This window comes from Sciurus carolinensis, chromosome 13 (genome assembly GCF_902686445.1).
Source record: "Sciurus carolinensis chromosome 13, mSciCar1.2, whole genome shotgun sequence".
NCBI lineage: Eukaryota > Metazoa > Chordata > Mammalia > Rodentia > Sciuridae > Sciurus > Sciurus carolinensis.
The window spans coordinates 83,378,308-83,398,689 of NC_062225.1; the positions used below are offsets into that span (position 1 = coordinate 83,378,308).

General features: G+C 36.5%; 1 protein-coding gene across 1 annotated transcript in view; it reads left to right on the top strand.

The window, feature by feature from the left end:
- Nbas (NBAS subunit of NRZ tethering complex) overlaps positions 1 to 20,382 on the top strand; it is a 342,733-nt gene that overhangs the window by 193,118 nt on the left and 129,233 nt on the right. Inside the window, exons 34-36 of the mRNA XM_047522365.1 lie at positions 323 to 480; positions 1,169 to 1,258; positions 19,581 to 19,748. Of these exons, the coding sequence (XP_047378321.1) occupies positions 323 to 480; positions 1,169 to 1,258; positions 19,581 to 19,748 (416 nt within the window). The remainder of the gene's footprint in view (positions 1 to 322; positions 481 to 1,168; positions 1,259 to 19,580; positions 19,749 to 20,382) is intronic.

Here is a 20,382-nt window from a genome sequence, read left to right on the forward strand (position 1 = left end):
TGCCTTCTGGATTCAGATACCCACTTCTTTACTCAACATTAAAGCACAGTAAACTATTTGTATTCATTTTGAGTTAACCTAAAATTTGAGTTGGTCAGGAATACTTGTCTGAATTAACAGTGAACTTTGTGGATAATAGATCAGCCTAATCTTTCTTTTCCAATTTAGATTCTTAAGCATTTCTGCATAATGATTACTAATGGCTACCATTTTGCTTTGGTACCACCAGACTTGAACAGGAATCCATTGAATTCATCTCAGTTTGAATTTATTTTGTCTTTTCTTCTGGAAGTAATTTTTTTTTTTCTTGTTAATTTTACAGGCTATGCTAAGAGTTGGGATGTTTGTAGCCAGTTGGGACAATCAGAAGATTACCAGGACTTGGCCACCCGGCAGGAGCTTATAGCTTTTGCTCTGACGCATTGCCCTCCTAGCAGCATTGAACTGCTTTTGGGAGCTAGCAGCTCTCTACAGGCAGAAGTATGTGTTCCCAGATAAAATAAGCCCTGACCTGCTTGAAGTACATTATTTTGGGCGTGTGGGTCGCAGATGTGTAATCATTTTTTCAGTAATATGAGAATTTTAATTAATAGAAGAAAAAGAGATTATCAAGCGTAGGAAGAAGGTTTGGAAAATAGGATATAAAACAGTGTTGTTGCTTTTATGATAGTAAGGAAGAAAGGGTACACAATGAACTTGAGAAAAATTGAAGTAATATCAGGAAATAAGTTATTAAATACAACAGGGAAACATTTAGTGTTATCAAAAATGCATGGGAAATGACCACCAGAAGCCACATGAGTAAAGCAAATAGTGGCACCAGTCACTTAGGTATCCTTTGGAAATTGGGGGTGGGAGTGAACTTTGGTTGGACAGTGTTATATTTCTTAATGTTCGTAAGTTGCATCTGCATAGGGAAGAATGGTTCCCTTATTTAGAAACACTGTTAATTTGTGAGGAGACTGGACTTCACGTTTTCATCTCATTCATTGCATTGTATGCCAGGTTTTGCAGGGTTGATTCCCTCTCCTGAAACTTTTGCTTCCTAGTGAAGCTGTTCATGAAGTGAGCCTGTTATCAATTCATTACAAAATAGCACTTTTTTCATATTGAAGAGAGACAAATTAAAAAAACAACTTTTTTATAACACAGTTTGTTCTCCTTTCAGATTCTTTATCGAAGAGTGAATTTCCAGATCTGTCCTGAAGGAGGAGAAAATATCAACGTCTCACCATTGATTACTAAAGCACCACACGAGGTAAGCCAAGCCGTGAGGAAGGAGAGAGTTGGAAAGGTGTGTCTAACTTCAGTGTGTGTAAACTGTGTTTCAACTTTGTGTGTGAAATGTTCATATAGAAAAGTGTTCAAAACAAAAATGTTCAGCTCAACAAATTATCACAAAGAATGCACCCATGAGACCCCCCTACACAGTGAAGAAATGGTGCTGACTAGCCTATCAAGGTACAACATAGTCTCTCCCAACTTCCTTCTAACCCAGAGGACACCACTGTCCAGAAGAAGCCAGATAATCAAACCTTTGGTTTTTATTTTTGTTTTAAATAATTTTTAAGACTTACCCAACACATTTACCCTAATAGTTTAATTTTACCTGGATTCGTACTTCATACAGATAGTTAAACTGAACCTGCAGTTCGTTCAGTTATATATGTAACTATAGTATTCTTTTTTTTTTGATGTCTAGAAATTAATTTCTGCATGTGTATATTATAGTTTATGCATTGTAATGTTGTTTATATTGGCTTGTGTTCAACTTTGGCTACTGAAAATATTCATTTTATACTTCTTTTTAGTGCCCATGGCTATACATTTTTCTTGAGAATATACCTAGCACTGGAAGTGTGTGTTGTTTATATGTATCTATCTCCATATTCTCAAATGATTTTTCAAAATGGTTGTTACTAACAGCACTTTCAGCAGCCGTGTATGGGATTGTCAGTTATGCCAACCTAGTACCTTAGTATTTTTAGTTTTAGAAATTTTACCTACTCTCCTAAGCATTTAGTGATAACTAGTTAAGATTTGGATTCCTGTTTTTCTGGTCTAATAAGATGTAGTTACCTCCAGAGAGATCTTTTGTGAGGTACTTGTTAAGTTCTCTTGCTCATTTTTTATTAGATTTTTATTCTTTCCCTTTTTCTTCAAATTCTTATGAATAAAATTTATCTGAACCAATTAAGTCTATGTGTATCTCCTGGTAGTCTATCCTGGGAGAAAAAGGAAGGCAAATATACCCCTTGACACCTGTTTTCTGTTGATCAGTATCTCCATGGATTTACATTTTCATGACTATTTCTAGCAACATGGAATTGGTGGTTTTTAGATTAAAGGTAGTATCCTAGTTTCTGACTTTCCAGCTGGATAAATTAAGAGGTGATGATCTTAATTTAATCTTATTTTTAACAAGGTTCCATCAAATGGCAGTCTTAATTTCCATAGTGTAAGATGTCATCCTTTTCTCCAGGAGCTGGGTTGGAAGGTATGCATTGTGATAAGGCAGGTGCACCCAACTTTTTTTTAATTGGCTGTATCCATCTTGACAAATCCATTAATACTATGGGTACTATGTGGTACTTTTAGTTCTATGGTACAGAACTTCAGTTGTGCAGCCTATGCAGTTAGAACATAGATATTTAGCTTTTTCCCCAGTAGAACGTGTACAATTTCCATACCTGTAGTATATTAAATGTTGAATTTGGTGAACATATATTGAAAATACATGTGTTCCCAGTTCAGTGTTAAGTGATCTGAGAATCTCAAAGAAGTTTGAGATGTGACTTTTGCCCTTGTGGCCTTTGTGATTCTCTTTCCTGTGGTGTTGACTCTAGGACTGCACTGACCAATAGAACTTTCTTCACGGAAGGAAATGTTCTCTACCTGTATGCCCAGTGTGGCAGCTACGAGTCACAGGTAGCTGTTGAGCGCTTGAAATATGGCTAGTGTAACTGAGGAATCAAATTCTGAATTTTATTTAATTTTAATGTATATTTAAGATTTCTTTCTCCTTTGGTGCTGGGGATCAAACACAGAGCTTCGTGTATGTGAGGCAGGTACTCTACCACTGAGCTAGCCCCCAGCCTAGTTTATATTTAAGTAGTTTATGTTTAAGTTGGCTACTCTGTTGAACATCGCAACTCTGGAGGATCCGACCTTCAGTGGAGGGTTGGGTTTGGCCACCTACTCTGCAAACAATGGACTTTTTGTTGTCCTGCCTTCAAATTGAATCTGTATCACTTCCCAGGTATCTTCAGTGGTGTGGGTACATTTCATCCTTAGGTGTGTTTTGGCTTGATTAGTAATTATTTAGCGTTCCCTTGCTGGGAGTAAACACACATTCAATCTTGTGGTGTTTTCTCCATGGGATTCAGAGCAGTTTTTATGAGAGCTAGTGCTCACTATGTTCTGTGAATTAGGAGGACTGTCTTTTAAGGTTCAATTGAAGACCTATGTTTTATGAAACCTTTTTTTTTTTTTTTTTTTTTTTTTTTTGTACCAGGTATTGAACCAACCCAGGTATACTTACCGAATCACTTTTTTTTTTTTTTTTTAATTTAGAGACAGGGTCTTGCTGAGTTGCTGAGGGCCTCCCTAAGTTGCTAAGACTGACCTTGAACTCATAATCCTCCTGCTTCAGCCTCCTGAGCCTCTGGGATTCCAGTTGTGCACCACTGTGCCTAGCATGAATTCTTAGTCTAAGACTTTGGTCTTTTGAACCTCTGCCATGTTCTACTCGTCAAGGCATGTCTCACACTCTGAACGGCTCTCTGACATCACCTCTTGTCCTGCGTTTCAGACACTCCTGTGTCCCAGTCATGGCAAATTCATCCCCATTCTCTGAGTAGTATCTTTTTGATGTTATTATGAGTTTTCTCTCTTCTGTACTACCCTTCTCATCTTGTGCTCTGAATCTTATCCCTTTCAGCTGAAGTATTTTCTTTCTAGTGTTCTCTTTGAGTTTTCTAATTGTTCCCTCCTCTGTATTCCTGAAGTATTGTCCCATTATTCTGTTCCAGCACTTCACGATATGGTACAAAATTGTATGGTCACTGAAAGTGTGTCATTTATCTTTGCACTCTTCTCAGAGTGTTTATCACAAAGAGAATGCCTGGTTTATGTAAAGCTCACTTGAAAACACTAACCTCATAATGATTAGTCTATGGAAAATTAATTAGGAAGTAGAGTTTAGCCTACAAATACAAAGACTTTCTGACTTAACTCTTTTGTATGTACTTCGGTGACTATTGAGGTCCAGTTATGTTTTGGAAAGTGTAAGGGGTGTGTCATTTCTCTGGTCAGTGTAGAATTGCAAAGTCTTTGTGCTGAGTTTAACTCTTTGAGCTTTTTCTGCATTCCCATCCTTCTTTATAGAATCCATGAAAAGCCTTTTGTGGCTTTTGACTTTCCTGTTTTCTGCTTCTACAAAGCCTGGCCCCTTGGTGGCTTCTTGGAGTAGCCATGCTGTGTTACCACAAGTGGGCACATACTGCTCCATTAAAACCTCAGCAGTGAATGAAAGCAACCACCCGCCATCCTCTACATGTTCCACTTAGTGAGGAAAAGGAATTCTTCCAAAATGATTTGTTGCTGTTTATTTTTTTCCTTCTTAAAAGCTTTCTTGTCTTCCTTTGTCCTCTTTTGGTAAGTTGTAATGAATCCAGATCTCGTGAAGTGCTGACCTGAACCCCCAATAAACACATTATGGTTTTGACTCATGAAGCGCATTTCAGAATGTTATAGCTACTATTATTAAATTATTAGATTAAAATATAGTGTTTAGCTACAAGATGCATGTGTCACACATTAACAGTACATATAATAACCACATTAAATTTTAACTCATAAAAGAGTGCTGACTTTATGTGTAATCTGCACAATACTTAAGACTTTCATTACTTCAGTTGTGAAAATGATTTTTATTTATATATCCAAGCAAAATAAACGTGTGATTGTTATGCAGTAGCATTTGCGTTAGTACAAGTGGATACCACAAATTTGAAGATAATGCTTTTGTCCCTGTGAACATATTTGATTATAAATAGAACAAAATGCAGACTTTGTGAATAACTATAGAACCACAGAGTTCCAGTTTCTTATTAATGTTGTTTATTATGCCATTTAAATGGAACAGTATTCCACCACTTTGAGTATATTAACATTTTGTTTAGTATTAGTTATAGCACTTAACTATGGTGTTTTCCCAAGATAAATTTAATTAGAGTTAGAAATGGTTTGTACACAGGGTTTCCATTAAAAAATCATTTTCACTGTGGTAAACTTGTTATGAGCATTTTAAGTGGCTACAGATTTATATGATTGGACTAATGTTTGAAATTTGAAGATGACCTAAGTTTATAGCTATTTTGAATTTATGAAATAATTGTTTAGAAATATTGAAATAAAAGTAAGCAGTTATGTTTCAGATCATAGCCAACGTTTCTTTTTCCATTTACCAGTTGATCAACACTTCTTCACTATTATGAATATGTTGCTATGAACATTGATGTTGAGATCCTTGTATGGAAATGTTATTTCTCATGTACCTACCTAAGTGTAGAATTGTTGTATGCTATATGAATGTTTAACATTGGAGGAAACTGCCAAAGTGTTTTCCAGTGTGACTGCACATTTTTACATTCGTACCAGAAGTATAATTAGGTTCTAGTTTCTCTGCACCTTCCCTAGTACTTACTATTAACTAGCTTTTTGATTGCTTTTTGACAGGAGTTTTCACTAAGCTACTCCTGCGTGTATTCTGTCATTATGGTTTTGGTGCCCATATCCCAATTAATGACAATGAGTACTTTTTTATGTGCTCATTGGCCATTCCAATACCTTCTTTGGTTAAATGCCTTTTCGAATATTTTGCCCATTTTTTTTTGTTGTTGTTCTTTTTTGTGGTGCTGGGGATTAAACCCAGGGCTTTGTGCTTGCAAGGCAAGCACTTTACCAACTGAGCTATATAGCCCTGCCCATTTTTAGTTAGGCTACTTGTCTTGTTATTGAGCTAAAAGTTGTTGTTCTTTTTTTTTTTTTTAACATTCTGGATATAAGTCTTTTGTCTGATTCAAAATTTGAAAATACTTTTCTTTCAGTAGGTGAAAACTCATTCTATGAAGCCAATATCACCCTGATAGAGGTAATAGAGGAAAGAAAATTTCAGACCAGTATCCTTAATGAACCTTGACACAAAAATTCTTAACGAAATTTTAGCGAATCGCATTCAAAAATATATTTAAAAGATAGTGCACTACAGTCACGTGGGTTTTATCCCAGGGATGCAAGGTTGGTTCAACGTCTGGAAATCAATAAATGTAATTCACCATATCAACAGACTTAAGGTCAAGAATCACATGATTATTTCGATAGATGCAGAAAAAGCATTTGATAAAATACAACACCCCTTTATTCTCAAAACACTAGAATAAAATAGGGATAGTGGGAACATTCCTTAACATTGTAAAGGCTATCTATGCTAAGCCCATGGCCAATATCATTCTAAGTGGTGAAAAACTGAAAGCATTCCCCCTAAAAACTGGAACAAGGCAGGGATGCCCTCTTTCACACTTCTGTTCAACATTGTCCTTGAAACTCTAGTCAGAGCAATTAGACCAAAGAAATTCAAGGGATACAATTAGGAAAAGAAGAACTCAAACTATCCTTATTTGCTGATGATATGATTATATATTTAGAGGAACTGAGAAATTTACCAGAAAACTTTTAGAACTCATAAGTGAATTCAGTAAAGTAGTAGGATATAAGATCAATGCTCATAAATCTAATGCATTTTTATACATAAATGATGAATCTTCAGAAAGAGAAGTTAGGAAAACTACCTCATTCACAGTAGCCTTGAAAAAAATAAAATACTTGGGAATCAATCTAACAAAAGATGTGAAAGACCTCTACAATGAGAACTACAGAACACTAAAGAAAGAAATTAAAGAACACCTTAGAAGATGGAAAGATCTCCCATGTTCGTGGATAGGCAGAATTAATATTGTCAAAATGGCCATACTACCAAAAGTGCTATACAGATTCAATGCAATTCCAATTAAAATCCCAATGATGTACCTTACAGAAATAGAGCAAGTAATCATGAATTTTTCTTTTTTTAATGGTGTATTTTTTGTTTGTTTGTTTGTTTGTTCTTTGGTACCAGCATTGCCTACCCTACCCGCTGCTTTTTTTTTTTTTTTTTTTTTGGCGACAAGTTACCTAGGGCTTCACTAATTTGCTGAATCTGACTTTGAACTTGCAATCCTCCTATCCCATCCTTCTCAGTTGCTGGGATTACAGGCATGTGCCACCACACCTGCCTTAATGGTGACTTTTGATGTGCAAAATTTTTTATATTGCTAAAATCTATTCATTAATGATTTCTTTAATTGCTTGTATAGTTTTTGATGTTGTAGCTAAGAAATCTGTACCTAACCCAGTGTTATGAAGATTTACTCCTATGCTTTTTTCTGAAAGCTTTTTAATTTTTACATTTATTGATAAATATGTAATGATACATTCTTTTTATATGAAATAAGTATAGACTGGAGGAGATATCCACATGCAAAAAGATGAATTTATAACATTACATTGTGCCACACAGAGAAATTGACCCCAAAGAAATAGATTTGTTTTCTCTTAAGTCTCATGATAGCTCATTCTTTCTCAATGGGTATAAAATCCAGAATGCTCCATGCCGTAAAACAGTTAGATTTGAACCATCTATGATAAAGTGTTAACATTTGTTAACTTTTGATAACATGTACATGAATATATGTACTAACTTTGTACTTCCTGCTTTTTAAAAAACATAAAAATGTTAACAGTATATTGATATGCAGATTAAAGTTCTCTCCCTATGATCTTTCTGTCACTTATCCCATGAATCCTGTTGCTCAGAGATAAACATTCTTAAGTTTTCATTTATCCTATATTTTTCTTGAGTATAGACAGATTTTACTTATCCTTCTCCCAATTTCTAGAGGGTTGTTATTTTGTTTTTTTAAAAACTATTAAAATTCATATTTTTTATTTTGCAGCTTGCATTTTTATGTACTGCTTTGTGTTATGGAATTTGCTCTTGTTATTACATATAGACCATTCATGTAATGGTTGCATGGGGTTCATTGGATGCACATATATGAATAAATTTTACTCTTGTTTTGGTACATTGAGAATGTGTCAGTTTTTCTCCCTGGACATCTTATATACACATCTTTGCATACTAATTCTAGTAGTATTGTCCTTTTAAAATGGTAGGAATGAGCTCCTGGTATATGTACTTGTCTGTGATTTTTGTTAGCTTTTCTTTCACACATTTGTGTAAGTGCTTACTTTGTCTTGTCCACTGTTATGAGCCAGCACATTACTGGAAATACAGTAGGTCTTCATTAATTTTATTTTGCTATATATTTTTTACATTATCGTGGTGTACATTCTCTGTGGGAGACTTTGTTACAAAATCATGTCCTCAATTTTCCAGTTGGTAATGCAGTATAACGCAGTTCAGAATATCCATTTAGCCATCTCAGTCAGCATGTAGATCTGCCCACAGGAGGGCACACTGTTCCTTGTCCTGCTTCCAGGATGGTATGCTTAGTTGAAAGCTTGGTGCTCAGGAATTCAGGTAAGCGTGTGGTTTTTATTGGCTTGGCAGTTTTACATTATGGATTTCTATTCATCACAAAAGTTAAAATTAGCTACCTCCTCTTTTAGCACTATAGTTGGAATTCCAAAATTTTCTTCCTTTTTGTCCTTTCTTTCTTTCATAGGGCCCATGGCATTTCTAGTATATTTGTTTCATTTTCTGTTGTGTTTTAAAATAATTCTTTTAGCAAGAAGGAATACAGGCTTGCTTTGTATTTGCTGTTTAAATCCACTTGCAGGTGATGCTTTCCAAAAATGATACATTCAAGTTGTTTGGCTTGCTTACAGTGAAATCTGTGGGTGCTATTTCTATTTCTATTTCCCTTAAAAGAAGCATCTTGATGTTGCTCACCACAGCAGATCAGTATGTGCTACTCTGAGACTTCTCCTATACTGTTTTGGTTTATGCTTGGCAGTGGCTGCATCTGCTCTTGTTCACCTACTCTGAGTCCTCCTTCTCTTCACTGTTTCACCAGAGAAACTTGTGTGTCACCAGTGACCTCTTGTTATATTCGTGGGTCAAAAATTGGTATTTGTTTTATTTGACCCATAAGTAGTGTTTGACCTACTTCTTTCAGGGAATGGTTAACCCATTTGTCTTGTTTTTCTTAGGCCTCACTGGCTCTTAATCCCATTGCCTTTGCTGGTTCTTCCTCTTCTTCCAGCTTAATGTTAGATGCTCTGATCTTTCTCAAGCTATCCTCTGTCTGCACTCCTCCCCTAGGGGATGTCACCCAGTAGCAAGACATCAAGTATCAATTTTGAGCCTAGGATGATGATTACCTTCTCTTTAACTCTAGCCTGAGTTCCAGGCTGGAAAGTATCACCATCAGCTGACATCTCTTGTTTCTGAAAGACATCCCATTCATACTATGTTAAAATTGAACTGCTGTTATCAAACCCCCTCTTGTACCCACCTCTGCCTGTCAGTCCCCTTTTCCTGGAATACTGGTGTTCTTTCTGCAGTCTTTCCCATGTCTGGAAAGAACAAGTCTGTATTTCCAGTTTTTTGCAGTATAAATCTCCCTGGCATACTTGATTCTTCTGTTTCCCCTGCACAATGTATCTTGTCTACCAGGAAACCCTGTTGGCTTCGTGTTCACAGTTAACTGGGAGTTGGATTATATTTTACCACCTACCCTACTACTACCACCCTGGTCTAAAGGATCTTGTCTTCCTTTGAGTTTTAGAGTAGTGGCCTTTTGTCTTCCTGATATTGCTTCTCTTCCTGCTGTATAATCTTCTCTCTTCAACAGCGCATCCAGAGTGATTCTTCTAAAGTATGTCAGATCATGACACATCTTTCCCTAAAACTTTTTACTTGGAGTGAAAACTTAACTTCACAAATTTAGGTATGTTTACTTTGCAGTGCTGGGGATTGAACCCAGGGACTTGCACATGCTAGACGAGCAATCTACCTCTGAGCCATACCCCAGCCCCTAAAAACTAAGTTTTTATGATTACCAGCAAAGACACCTGTAATCTTCCTCTTCTCCACAGCCTGTTCGACTTCATATCGCCCCTCCCAACCTCCCAGCATACACATTCACTTTGCTGAGCTGACTGACCAAGTTGGCCTTGTGCCATTCTATAGACATTCCCAGAAAACTTTTGCCTCTGGGTCCTTGTGTTTGCTGCATCTACCTGGAATGTTTATCTCCCACCCATTTGGATGGCTTCCTCTTGGTTCCTTCAGGCCTCTGCTCACATATCACCTCACTAAGATCTTGTTCTCCCTGTGTACTGTCTAGTGTCTTTACACCACTACCCCATTTCATTTTTCTCCCTAGTATGTCACTTATTGGATATGCTTTTCTGACATACTTTATGTTGATTTTTTTTACTTTTCTCTTCCTGGAATGTAAGTTATCTGTGACAACAATGGTGTTTTTTTCAGTATAGTTTTCTAGCAACTTAGGAAGTACCTGTTACCAGTTGTCACAAGTACTTGTTGAAGAATGAGTGATGACAAAGGTAAGATGGGGATGTGATAGGTGCAGATGAATTGTTTTATTACATAGGGAAGAATATTTGAATAGGATTCAATTTGGTAAGTTCTCAGTTAATTTCCTCTTAATATACTGTTAAGTTCCTTGGGAACAGGGACTTCATCTTCATGATAGCCCCAATACATTCCACAGATCTTCAACATAGATGTGAGGAAAGTATGTTCAGTAAACTTTGTGCGTACATGTAGAATCAAAAGACATGTATCAAAAGTGATTTTAAGGGACTGGGGTGGTAGCTCTGGCAGAGCACTTGCCTAGTACAAGTGAGACACTGGGTTTGATCCTTAGCACCACTTAAAAATAAACAAAGTCATGCTGTCTGACAAAAATGTTTTTAAATGTGATTTTAAATAAAAGATTGGGCATGGAAAAAGAAAATTATACTTAATACACCTGTAGTTTTCTGAATATTGCCTGTCATTCCTCCCTTCCATGCGTCCTAGGCAAGTGCTCTACCACTGAGCTGTACCTCTAGTTCTCTGAACACATTTTTCTTAATCTTGGTTGAAGAGTGCCAGGAAATCCAAGATCTGGCCCTTAAAATCCCCTGGAATAGTTTACTAATTTGATGTGTGTGTCTGTTAGGGACTTTGTGTTTATATAAAAGTACTTGCATGTGCATTCATTTTTCTGGGGGAAAGGACTCAGCTTTATCAGAAATACGAAGGTATTTATGGCTTCCAAAGGCAAAAGACCTAAATTGTAGCTTTGCCTGCTAATTAGGCAGATGAGTTGACCCAGAGTCAGAGTTTACATTGATTTACTCCATAGGGCATTTTTCTGTTGCTTGCTCTGACAGTTACTTCTCAAAGTAGCATTGTCAGTAATAAGGATTGCATTCTTGGGCTGGGGAGATAGCTCAGTCGGTAGAGTGCTTGCCTTGCAAGCACCAGGCCCTGGGTTCGATCCCCAGCACCACAAAAAAAAAAAAAAAAAAAAAAAAGGATTGCATTCTTAATATTTTGAGTTCATGATGTAATTTGCTATATAAATCATAGATGTAGAGAAGTGTTTTGGGTTGTGGATATGTTAAAAGAAAAGGGGTAGTGGCTGAGCCCCACCTGGCTTTGTAATCCTTGCCTAGTCTATGTATCCCCAGCTCAGTTTGTAGGAAGCCAACAGGTTTCTTGGAAATTAACCCTTGTATTACCAAACTATGGAGAAAGCAACTCCTTAACTAAAGATTCGTTGTAGTAGTTGACCAATACAAATAGTTTCTGTGAACCTTGTCAGACATGTGGAACCATCCTTATACGTGTGAAGCCATTTAGTAATGGTATCTTTCGTTGTAGGATTTGAAAAATATTATTAGTGCTTAGGAAGTTAACCTTTGATCTATGTAGCACACATGGCATTAATGAGATTTCATGTTAAATTATATGCTGGGAATGGTTGATTTGGTTTTGGAGTTTAATCTAGTTTTGCTATTACTCTAAATTAATTAGCAGTGTGCCACTATGATTTTAAAAAGTGTCAGTAGTTTCATTTCAGGAGTGAATTTTGCCCAGCATCTTTTTTTTCCCTCTCCTTATTATATGAAGTTGAAGTATTTTCCTCATTAAGGACTCTGGTTACACTATGATCTTGGTCAGCCACCCCTAAATCAAATGCTTGTTCTTTGGTCTAACACATGAGCCTTGTATTTTACTTTGTCTTTTGTAAGTCTCCTTAGGGGAAACTCATGCAGAAAATCTTTTTATGTGAATTTCATATATTTTCTGAATTTTTTTTCATTTGATGTGTTTTAAATTTCCTATCTTGAGCTAGTCTCTCTGTTTGAAAAGTAAATTTTAAGTTCCTTTTATGATATAAAGTAATTTTTTTGTTTTAATACCAGGGATTGAACATCCCTACCTGTGTTTTACATTTTATTTAGAGACAGGGTCTTGCTGAGCTGTTTAGGGTCTCACTAAGTTGCTGAGGCTGGCTTTGAACTCGTGATTCTCCTGCCTCAGCCTCCTGAGCCAGTAGGATTACAGACATGCATTACCATACCCAACTAGAACAATGATTTTATGGCTTGCATTTTTATGTCTTTCAGTTGGTTTGATTTGCCTCTGAATTAAGTCATGTTCTGCTTAAGTACCATATTTCTTACCATGTTTATATTTTTAATTCTATATTTGGATTAGTTGATGACATTCAAATCATTCACTACGCCCTCTCAATTAAGAAGATTCTGGAGATGAACAGGAATGGCAAATGTGACATGAAATCCTATTTGAATAAAATTTTATCTACTCTAGATACAACATATAATGTTTTTGGAAACGTATCTTCAAACATTTAAGCAGCTCAATAAAATCAGATTTCTTCGACCTACCTCTAGCTCCAAACTAGAGATCTTCACATACTCTAAGGATATGATGATGAATAAATAGTGGCCCTGCTCCTGACTAGCTCACTGTCTAGTCAGAAAGACAGGCAAAAAAGCTGTAATATTAATATTGTGGAAAATACATTTAATGTATACAATGTTACAAATGGATAGAAGGGTATTACATGGTTTTAACAAGATTTGGCACGGAACAAAAATATGACATGCCATGAAAAACTTGGAAGAACATCTTTGTGACTTTGGAGTAGGTGGAGATTTCTTAAATAGGGTATAAAAATAATAATCATGAAGTTAAAAACTGATGAATTACAATTAGAATCAAAAACTTTGTTATTCACAAGGCATCATTAACACAATGAAAAGATAATGGATAGATTTATAGAATATATTCACAATTCACACATCTAATAAGAAATGTATATCCAGAATATTCTGATAAGTGAATAAGAAAGATGGCAACCAATAGAGACTAGAGCAAACACTTAACAACAGAAATATGCAAATGGCCAAAAAATGTACAAAAAGGTGTTCAATCTCATTAATCACTACAGAGATTAAAACCACAAAAGATAATATTGCTTACCAGAATTGATAACGTGAAACAGCTGTGATGCACCCTGTGTTGGCATGGATGTGGAGCCACCAGAACTCTGAGAGTTGCTGCTTAGAGTGTAATTGGTATAGCCACTTGAGAAAATGTTTGGCTCTACTTTTTAGATCTGGACATATGCACACTGTTTGCCTTGGCAATTCCACTACTAAGTATTTATCCAGAAATGCATAATATGTCCACCAAGAGGTAATTGCCAGCATGTTCAGAGAAGCATTATTGGTATTAGCTCCAAGTCAGTACTCAAATGCCTATTGATAGAAGAAAGGATAAATACATTTTGGTATATTGACACAGTGTAAAGTGATGTAGCAATGGGCTGAGCTCTTCACCTACGCACATAAGAGTGAAAGAAATAAAACTCAAGAGTATATAATTCACATATAAAGAATGAACACAGGGAAATAGATTTATGCTGCTGCCAATCAGGAAAGTGTTTTTTCTGGCAATGGTATGTCTGGGAGTGAGCACAAGAGAGGCTTCTGGGATTCTGATGGTGTTGTGTTTCTTGGCCTGAGGGATCATTATATGAATGTGTTAAAATTGATCATACCATACACTTATATACACATACTTTTTTTTTTTGAGGGATCAGTTCAGGGGATTGAACTCAGGACCTTGCACACACTAGGCAAATACTCTACCAATGAACTGTTTCCCCATCTCCTGTGCATTGTCTTTGAATATGTCTTCTACTTCAAATGAAGTGTATTACAAATGATCTTTTTGCCTGGATTAAAGACAGGAAAAGAATGTATGTTGGCAATAACTGTCTTTTTGTAATGGAACCTGTGAATAAATGTTATCCCTTTATCCATACTTTTTTGAACATTTCACACCATCTTTAGTGAGTTTGCATTAGTTTTATAATAAAGAAAAATTAGTTTAAATAAATGCAAGTGGGCTGGGGAGATAGCTCAGTTGGTAGAGTGCTTGCCTTGTAAGCACAAGGCCCTGGGTTCAATCCCCAGCACTGAAAAAAAAAAAGAAAAAAAATTGCAAGTATTGAAGGGAGGGAGAGCGAGAGAGTGTCAACATCCTGCAAAGAATGAGTGGCCTGCACATTCCTATACCAAATCTAGTCAAGAAAAGGAGAGGAGACCCTCTAACCTTGTTGCCTGTAGGCAGCATATTCACCTTTTGATCCACAGTTGTGTCATGGTATTCTAATACCTACTTTGCAGTGTTATTGTAAAACACAATTTAGGATAGCAGTTGAGGTAACACCTACTACACCTCTACATGGCCTCAGAAGCTCTATGGCTGGAGTAGTGGTCTCATTGGTAAAAAACTTCTGCAGGTCATGAACTGGATCCATGTGTTTTTCTTCTGTTGTGTTAATTCAGATCTGAGAGCCAGCTATCCACTGTATTATGGGAAAAAATGAACCTGTATTGCTATCTCTGTGAATGGTAAAGAAATGAAAGAAAGATAAATAGCACTAATACCACCATTAAAGCAGCTCTATTCTGTTTGTGTTCCCTTCCAGTTTTTCAATTCAATATACATATAAAGCACTTTATAAAGGTCCTGGCATGAAGCAAGCATTCAAGAAGCGGCAACTATCATTATTGTTATTGTCAAAGGGAGAGTTAACTGTTTTCCTGTCTTGGACTTTTTACCTTACCTCTTCAGAAGTGTTAAATAATGAGCTTCAGTTTTTGCATCTGTCTTCCTTCTCTGTCTTGGAATGCTGACCATTGAAGAATGTAACTTCCTAGGTTCCTGGTGGTATCTGTCACTGGAAAGCCTGCATCTACTCTAGTTCTACTCCAGTTCATTGAGGTTAAGCACATATATGAGGCTTTTTTCTGTTTCCATCCTTTTCTTTCTTGTCTTTGAAATCCAGAGTGCATTTTCATTTACGGCATTTCTCAGTTTGGAATAGTCACCTTTTACATTTGACTGGTGGCTACTGTATTGGACAACACAGGTTAGAGGCAGTTCTGGATGTGTTCCACTCAGTTTCCCACCACTACACTCACATGGTAATTTTGGTTAGAGTCTGCTCTGCAGATCCAGCTACTTGATAACGTTACTTCAAGATACAGACTTGTAAAAGACAGCCTTTTTAATAATTGGTGCTGGGAAAACTGAATATTCATATGTAGAAGAATGAATTTAGATCCCTATCATTCAGCCTGCACAAAAGTCAAATCAAAATGGATGAAAGACTTAAATAATAGACTAGAAACCTTGCATCTGCTCAAAGAAAACATAGGGTCAACATTCTGATATAGGCAATGGTTTTCTTGACAAGATCCCTAAAGCTCAAGAAATAAGACCAAGAATCATTAAGTGAGATGCTATCAAAAATCTTCTGGACAGCAAAGGAAATGATCATGAGAGTAAAGAGAGAGCCCACAGAATGGAGAAAATCTTTGCCAGCTACTCCTCTGACAAGGGATTAATTAATATCCAGAATGTATAAAGAACTCAAAAAACTCACTGCCAAAGGGGAAAAAAAGAGACCAATCAATAAATGCCAAAAAGAACTATTTAGAAACTTTTCAAAAGAAGAAACATAAATGGCCAAGAATTATATGAGAAAATGTTTAGCATCTCTTAACAATTAGGGAAATGCAAATCAAAACTATGCTAAAATTTCAACTTACTCCAGTTAGAATGACAGTTATCAAGAACATGAATAATAAACAAATACTGGTGAGGTTGGGGAATATGTACATACATACATTGTTGGTAGAAATGCAAGTAATACAGCTACTCTGGAAAGCAGTGTGAAGAGTTCTCAAAAAACTACAAAGGGAAACACCATGTGACTGAGCTATCTCATTCCTCAGTCTTTATCCATGGTCTAAAATCCACATACTATAGCAATACAGCCACTTCACTGTTTATAGCAGCGCAGTTCACAATAGCCAAGCTATGGAATCAGCCCAGATGCCCATCAATAGATGAATGAATTAAGAAAATGTGGTATATATACACAGTGGAGCTTTGTGCCATAAAGAAGAATGAAGTAACATTTGCTGGTAAATGAATGGAAGTGGGAAAAATCACGCTAAGTGAAATAAGCCAGACTTAGAAAATCGAGGTTCAAATGTTTTATATGTGGAGTCTAGAGCGAAATAAAGAAGGTGGCTGAGGAGGCCATAGGATATGATATACAGGGAAGATTAGTGGAGTAGAAGGAGGACCAGAGGGAGGAAATAAGGGAAGGGGGAAGATAAATAAAATGAATTTAACAAAATCATTATATATTCATATATAAAGATACCAAAGGGAACTTCACTTTTACGTATGTAGAAGAAAGGAAGTTTAATAGAATAGAGGAGGGAAAATAGGGGGAAGGAGTTTGAAACCAAATTCCTTGCATATATGATTTTGTCAAAATGAACCCAACGACTATGTATAATTGTGATGCTTGAATAAAAAAAAATTTTTTTAAAAAGACATACACTTGCAGAAAAGTCTTAGCCTAATCACAACTGTCAATTTACGTCATATTCTTCACTCCAAAATACAAAAATACAATATTTTTGATATCCCTGATTCCTGCTTGTATTTTTACATATGTTATTTTTTTAATCAGTCAAGTTAAGTTGTATATCAGGGAAGACATTGTGGCCATGATAAGCAGAAGGTGATTTTTCTTTTTTAAGGCAAATCAGGAACTTAGAAAATCATTGAAAGGACTGAAATTTTAGGAGGGTTGCTACCAGTAACTTCTAAAGTTCAGAATAGTACTTCAGAACTTGCTTTCTAATGGAGCTAGCTACAGTCTGCATTGGGAGCTGGGAAATGAACTTGGTTTCAGAGCTACAGTCAGTCAGTTCCAGTGCTGCACTGACTCTACCAACATGTAAGCCAGCAGAATGTAGGTTCGCACCTGTCTCCTTAGCCCCTCTACTACCACTGCTGCAAAACGGCAACCAGAACCCCAAGACAGCAACAAAAATCCCATATCATTCTTGTCAGTAGAAAAATCATAAAAATGACTGAATTATGGTCTCTTCTATAGTTTTGCCTTCCAAATTTCACGTGGTACGAGTGTGAAATCTGAAGAAAATTAGGTCGTATGTGGAACACGAGTCTAGGAAATGCATTCTTAAGATTTTCAACTTTAAATAAGTGTGTCAACAATCTGTAAGGGTATCAGAATGAAATTTGAGTGAGCTGAGCTACAACATCAGACACAATCTGAAATCCAAGAGAGGTGCAATTTTTATTGGCGCCTAAACTCCAAACGATTGTTTTTTCAATGGTTGGCCTTATAATATGCAAGCGATTTAACATGGTTTTTCCTGTATTAATATGTTCTCCATTTTCCCATGTTTTCTAATTAAGTTGTGTAATGTTGCATTGAGCTTATGTTTTATACATTTCTGAATGCCCAGAAAACTCATTAGAAACTTTTTATTGGCCAGTTAAAATCAGTTTAGAATACATATAGGTAGCCTTAAGCAGCAGCCAATTGGGTAGATAGTGAGCATTGGTTAATATAGCTTAAATATGTTTCCCTTTTAGAAATAGGAATAAAGTACTTAAGTATGTTAGTATGATAACATTCGTTTTCTACTACCACAAACTTTGCAACTCTTAAACAATGTTTACTGTTCCCATAGGGCAGGATTCTGGCAGACTTGGCTGGGTCTCTGCTTAGAGTCTCACAAGGCAAAATCAGGATGCTAACATGGCCACATTCTTTCTTGGAGCCTCTGAGGAGAACCTGCTTCTATGCTCATTCATTTTGGAAGAATTTAATTCCTCATGATTTTGGACTGAGGTCCACTTTACCTTGCTGGCTGTCAACTGAGGGCTGTTCTCAGTTTTTAAGGTCTGCCCCCATCCCTTGACTTACAGCCTCTTTCCTCCATCTGCAAAGCCATTAACTGGCTACTTGAGTATCCTTGTGCTTCAGAACTCCCTTTCGTCTTCCCCATGGCTTCTCTTGCACACCTTCTGTGACCCTAGCAGGAAAGGTCTCTGCTTGAAGGGTCCAGGTGATTAAATTAGTCAACTCAGATGACTCAGGAGAATGTTACTACCTCAAGACTGCCCCTAATCATACCTGCAAAATTTCTTTGCTGTGTAATATAACCTATTCACAGGTTTTAGGTATCAGGACATGGACGTCTTTGGGGCCCATAGTTCTAGCTACCATGTATGGCCAGCTGTCAAATTTAGAATGCATTTTTCTAAGTATTTCTTACGTGATAATTTACTGGTAATTATTCAGTGATTATGTGATTTATCATTTTTTATTACTTAAATAATGCCTAAATGAGTGATGCAGTATAGAACTAAGTAACGCAACTAGCTATCCTTTTATTAATAATATGAAGACTCTTGGTATTAAAGACTAGAGCTTAATTTTTCTTACATTTAACTGGTATACTTAAGAAAAAAATAATTAGAAGTAGGTTAATGCTTAACCAAGAAGTTTATTTTTGTAGAAAAGTTAATTTTGACCCCAAACAGCTGTCATCAAATTTTTATTTAAAAGCCCATAAATATATGGGCATTTTTCTCCTTATGGAATCTCGCTGCCTGACAAATGGAAACTTAGAATTTTTATGAATTGCTGCAAGACTAACAGGAGGTTCCAATTATAAACCTTCTAAACACTATTAATCCATTTGTTTGAATGAAAACCAATTCCTTTTAACATCAAAAGTAGATTACTGGAATCTACTTTCCTTGGGGGTCACATAAGCATTGTTCAAATAAATAATTTATTTCTTAATTAATCTAAATAATAAATACTGTCGTAAAACAGACACGAGTTGTTAGATGTTAGACTGATAAAAACTAAAGAATATATCATTTGTTTTATAAATATTTCTGAAAGGTGTTGTTTGACTAATGTGCCATGATTTTTTTTCTTCCCCAAATTTATTTACATGTCTAACATCTGATCATTTTGAGCGGTCACATTATCACTATGTTCTTATTGAGGCACATTTTTGCTTTTGCCATTACTTCTTCTTTTTCAACATAGGATGAAATAAGCATTCCAGGCAGCAGCTCAGCAGACCTCTTACACTGGACTACTGCCACCACCAGGAAAGTCCTTTCCAACACTACGACCACCACCAAGGCAGTGCTGCAGGCTGTCAGCGATGGGCAGTGGTGGAAGAAGTCTTTGACCTACCTCCGACCCCTGCAAGTGAGCACGGCAGCCTTCCTTTTCAAATGTGCCATGGATTTATATCGGTTTGTTAGCACTACTCTTCATTTGTTTTCACTGTTACATTCCAGATGATTAATAAAGTTTCTTTGAAAATCCAGGCCGCCTGTCAGGTAGGGCATGAGCAGTCTCTGTCACAGAGTGAAATGCGCTCCCATGGAGCACTGGCAAAGGACACTGATATACTTTTGAGTAAGGTTTGGTTTACATGTCAGATTTAAAGTTTAGTGAAACGAAAATGATCGTATCAGTGCTTCTGCTATATTTCTACAGGCTAGTACTTAGGGGAGAGTTAGGAGCCAACTGGAGGGGAGGGGTTGAAGTGAAGGTCAGGATCAGTGGTAGAGCAACTGAGTTTGTTTTTGGGGAAATCTGAACACACGGTTCCCCTGCTGTGTTTTCTGCATTGTCACATTCCAGTCCTCTAGTCTCACACCGGAAAACAAAGGGGAAAAACATGCCTGTTTATCACTTCATCCCAAATACCCAGGGAGTTTCTTCTTCATTCATTAGTTCATCCATCCATTTAGCAAACAGTGATCATGTTGTATGGGTGAAGTACTGTGCTAAAGATGGGAATAGAAGAGGATAACCCTTCCGTCTAATTCCCTTC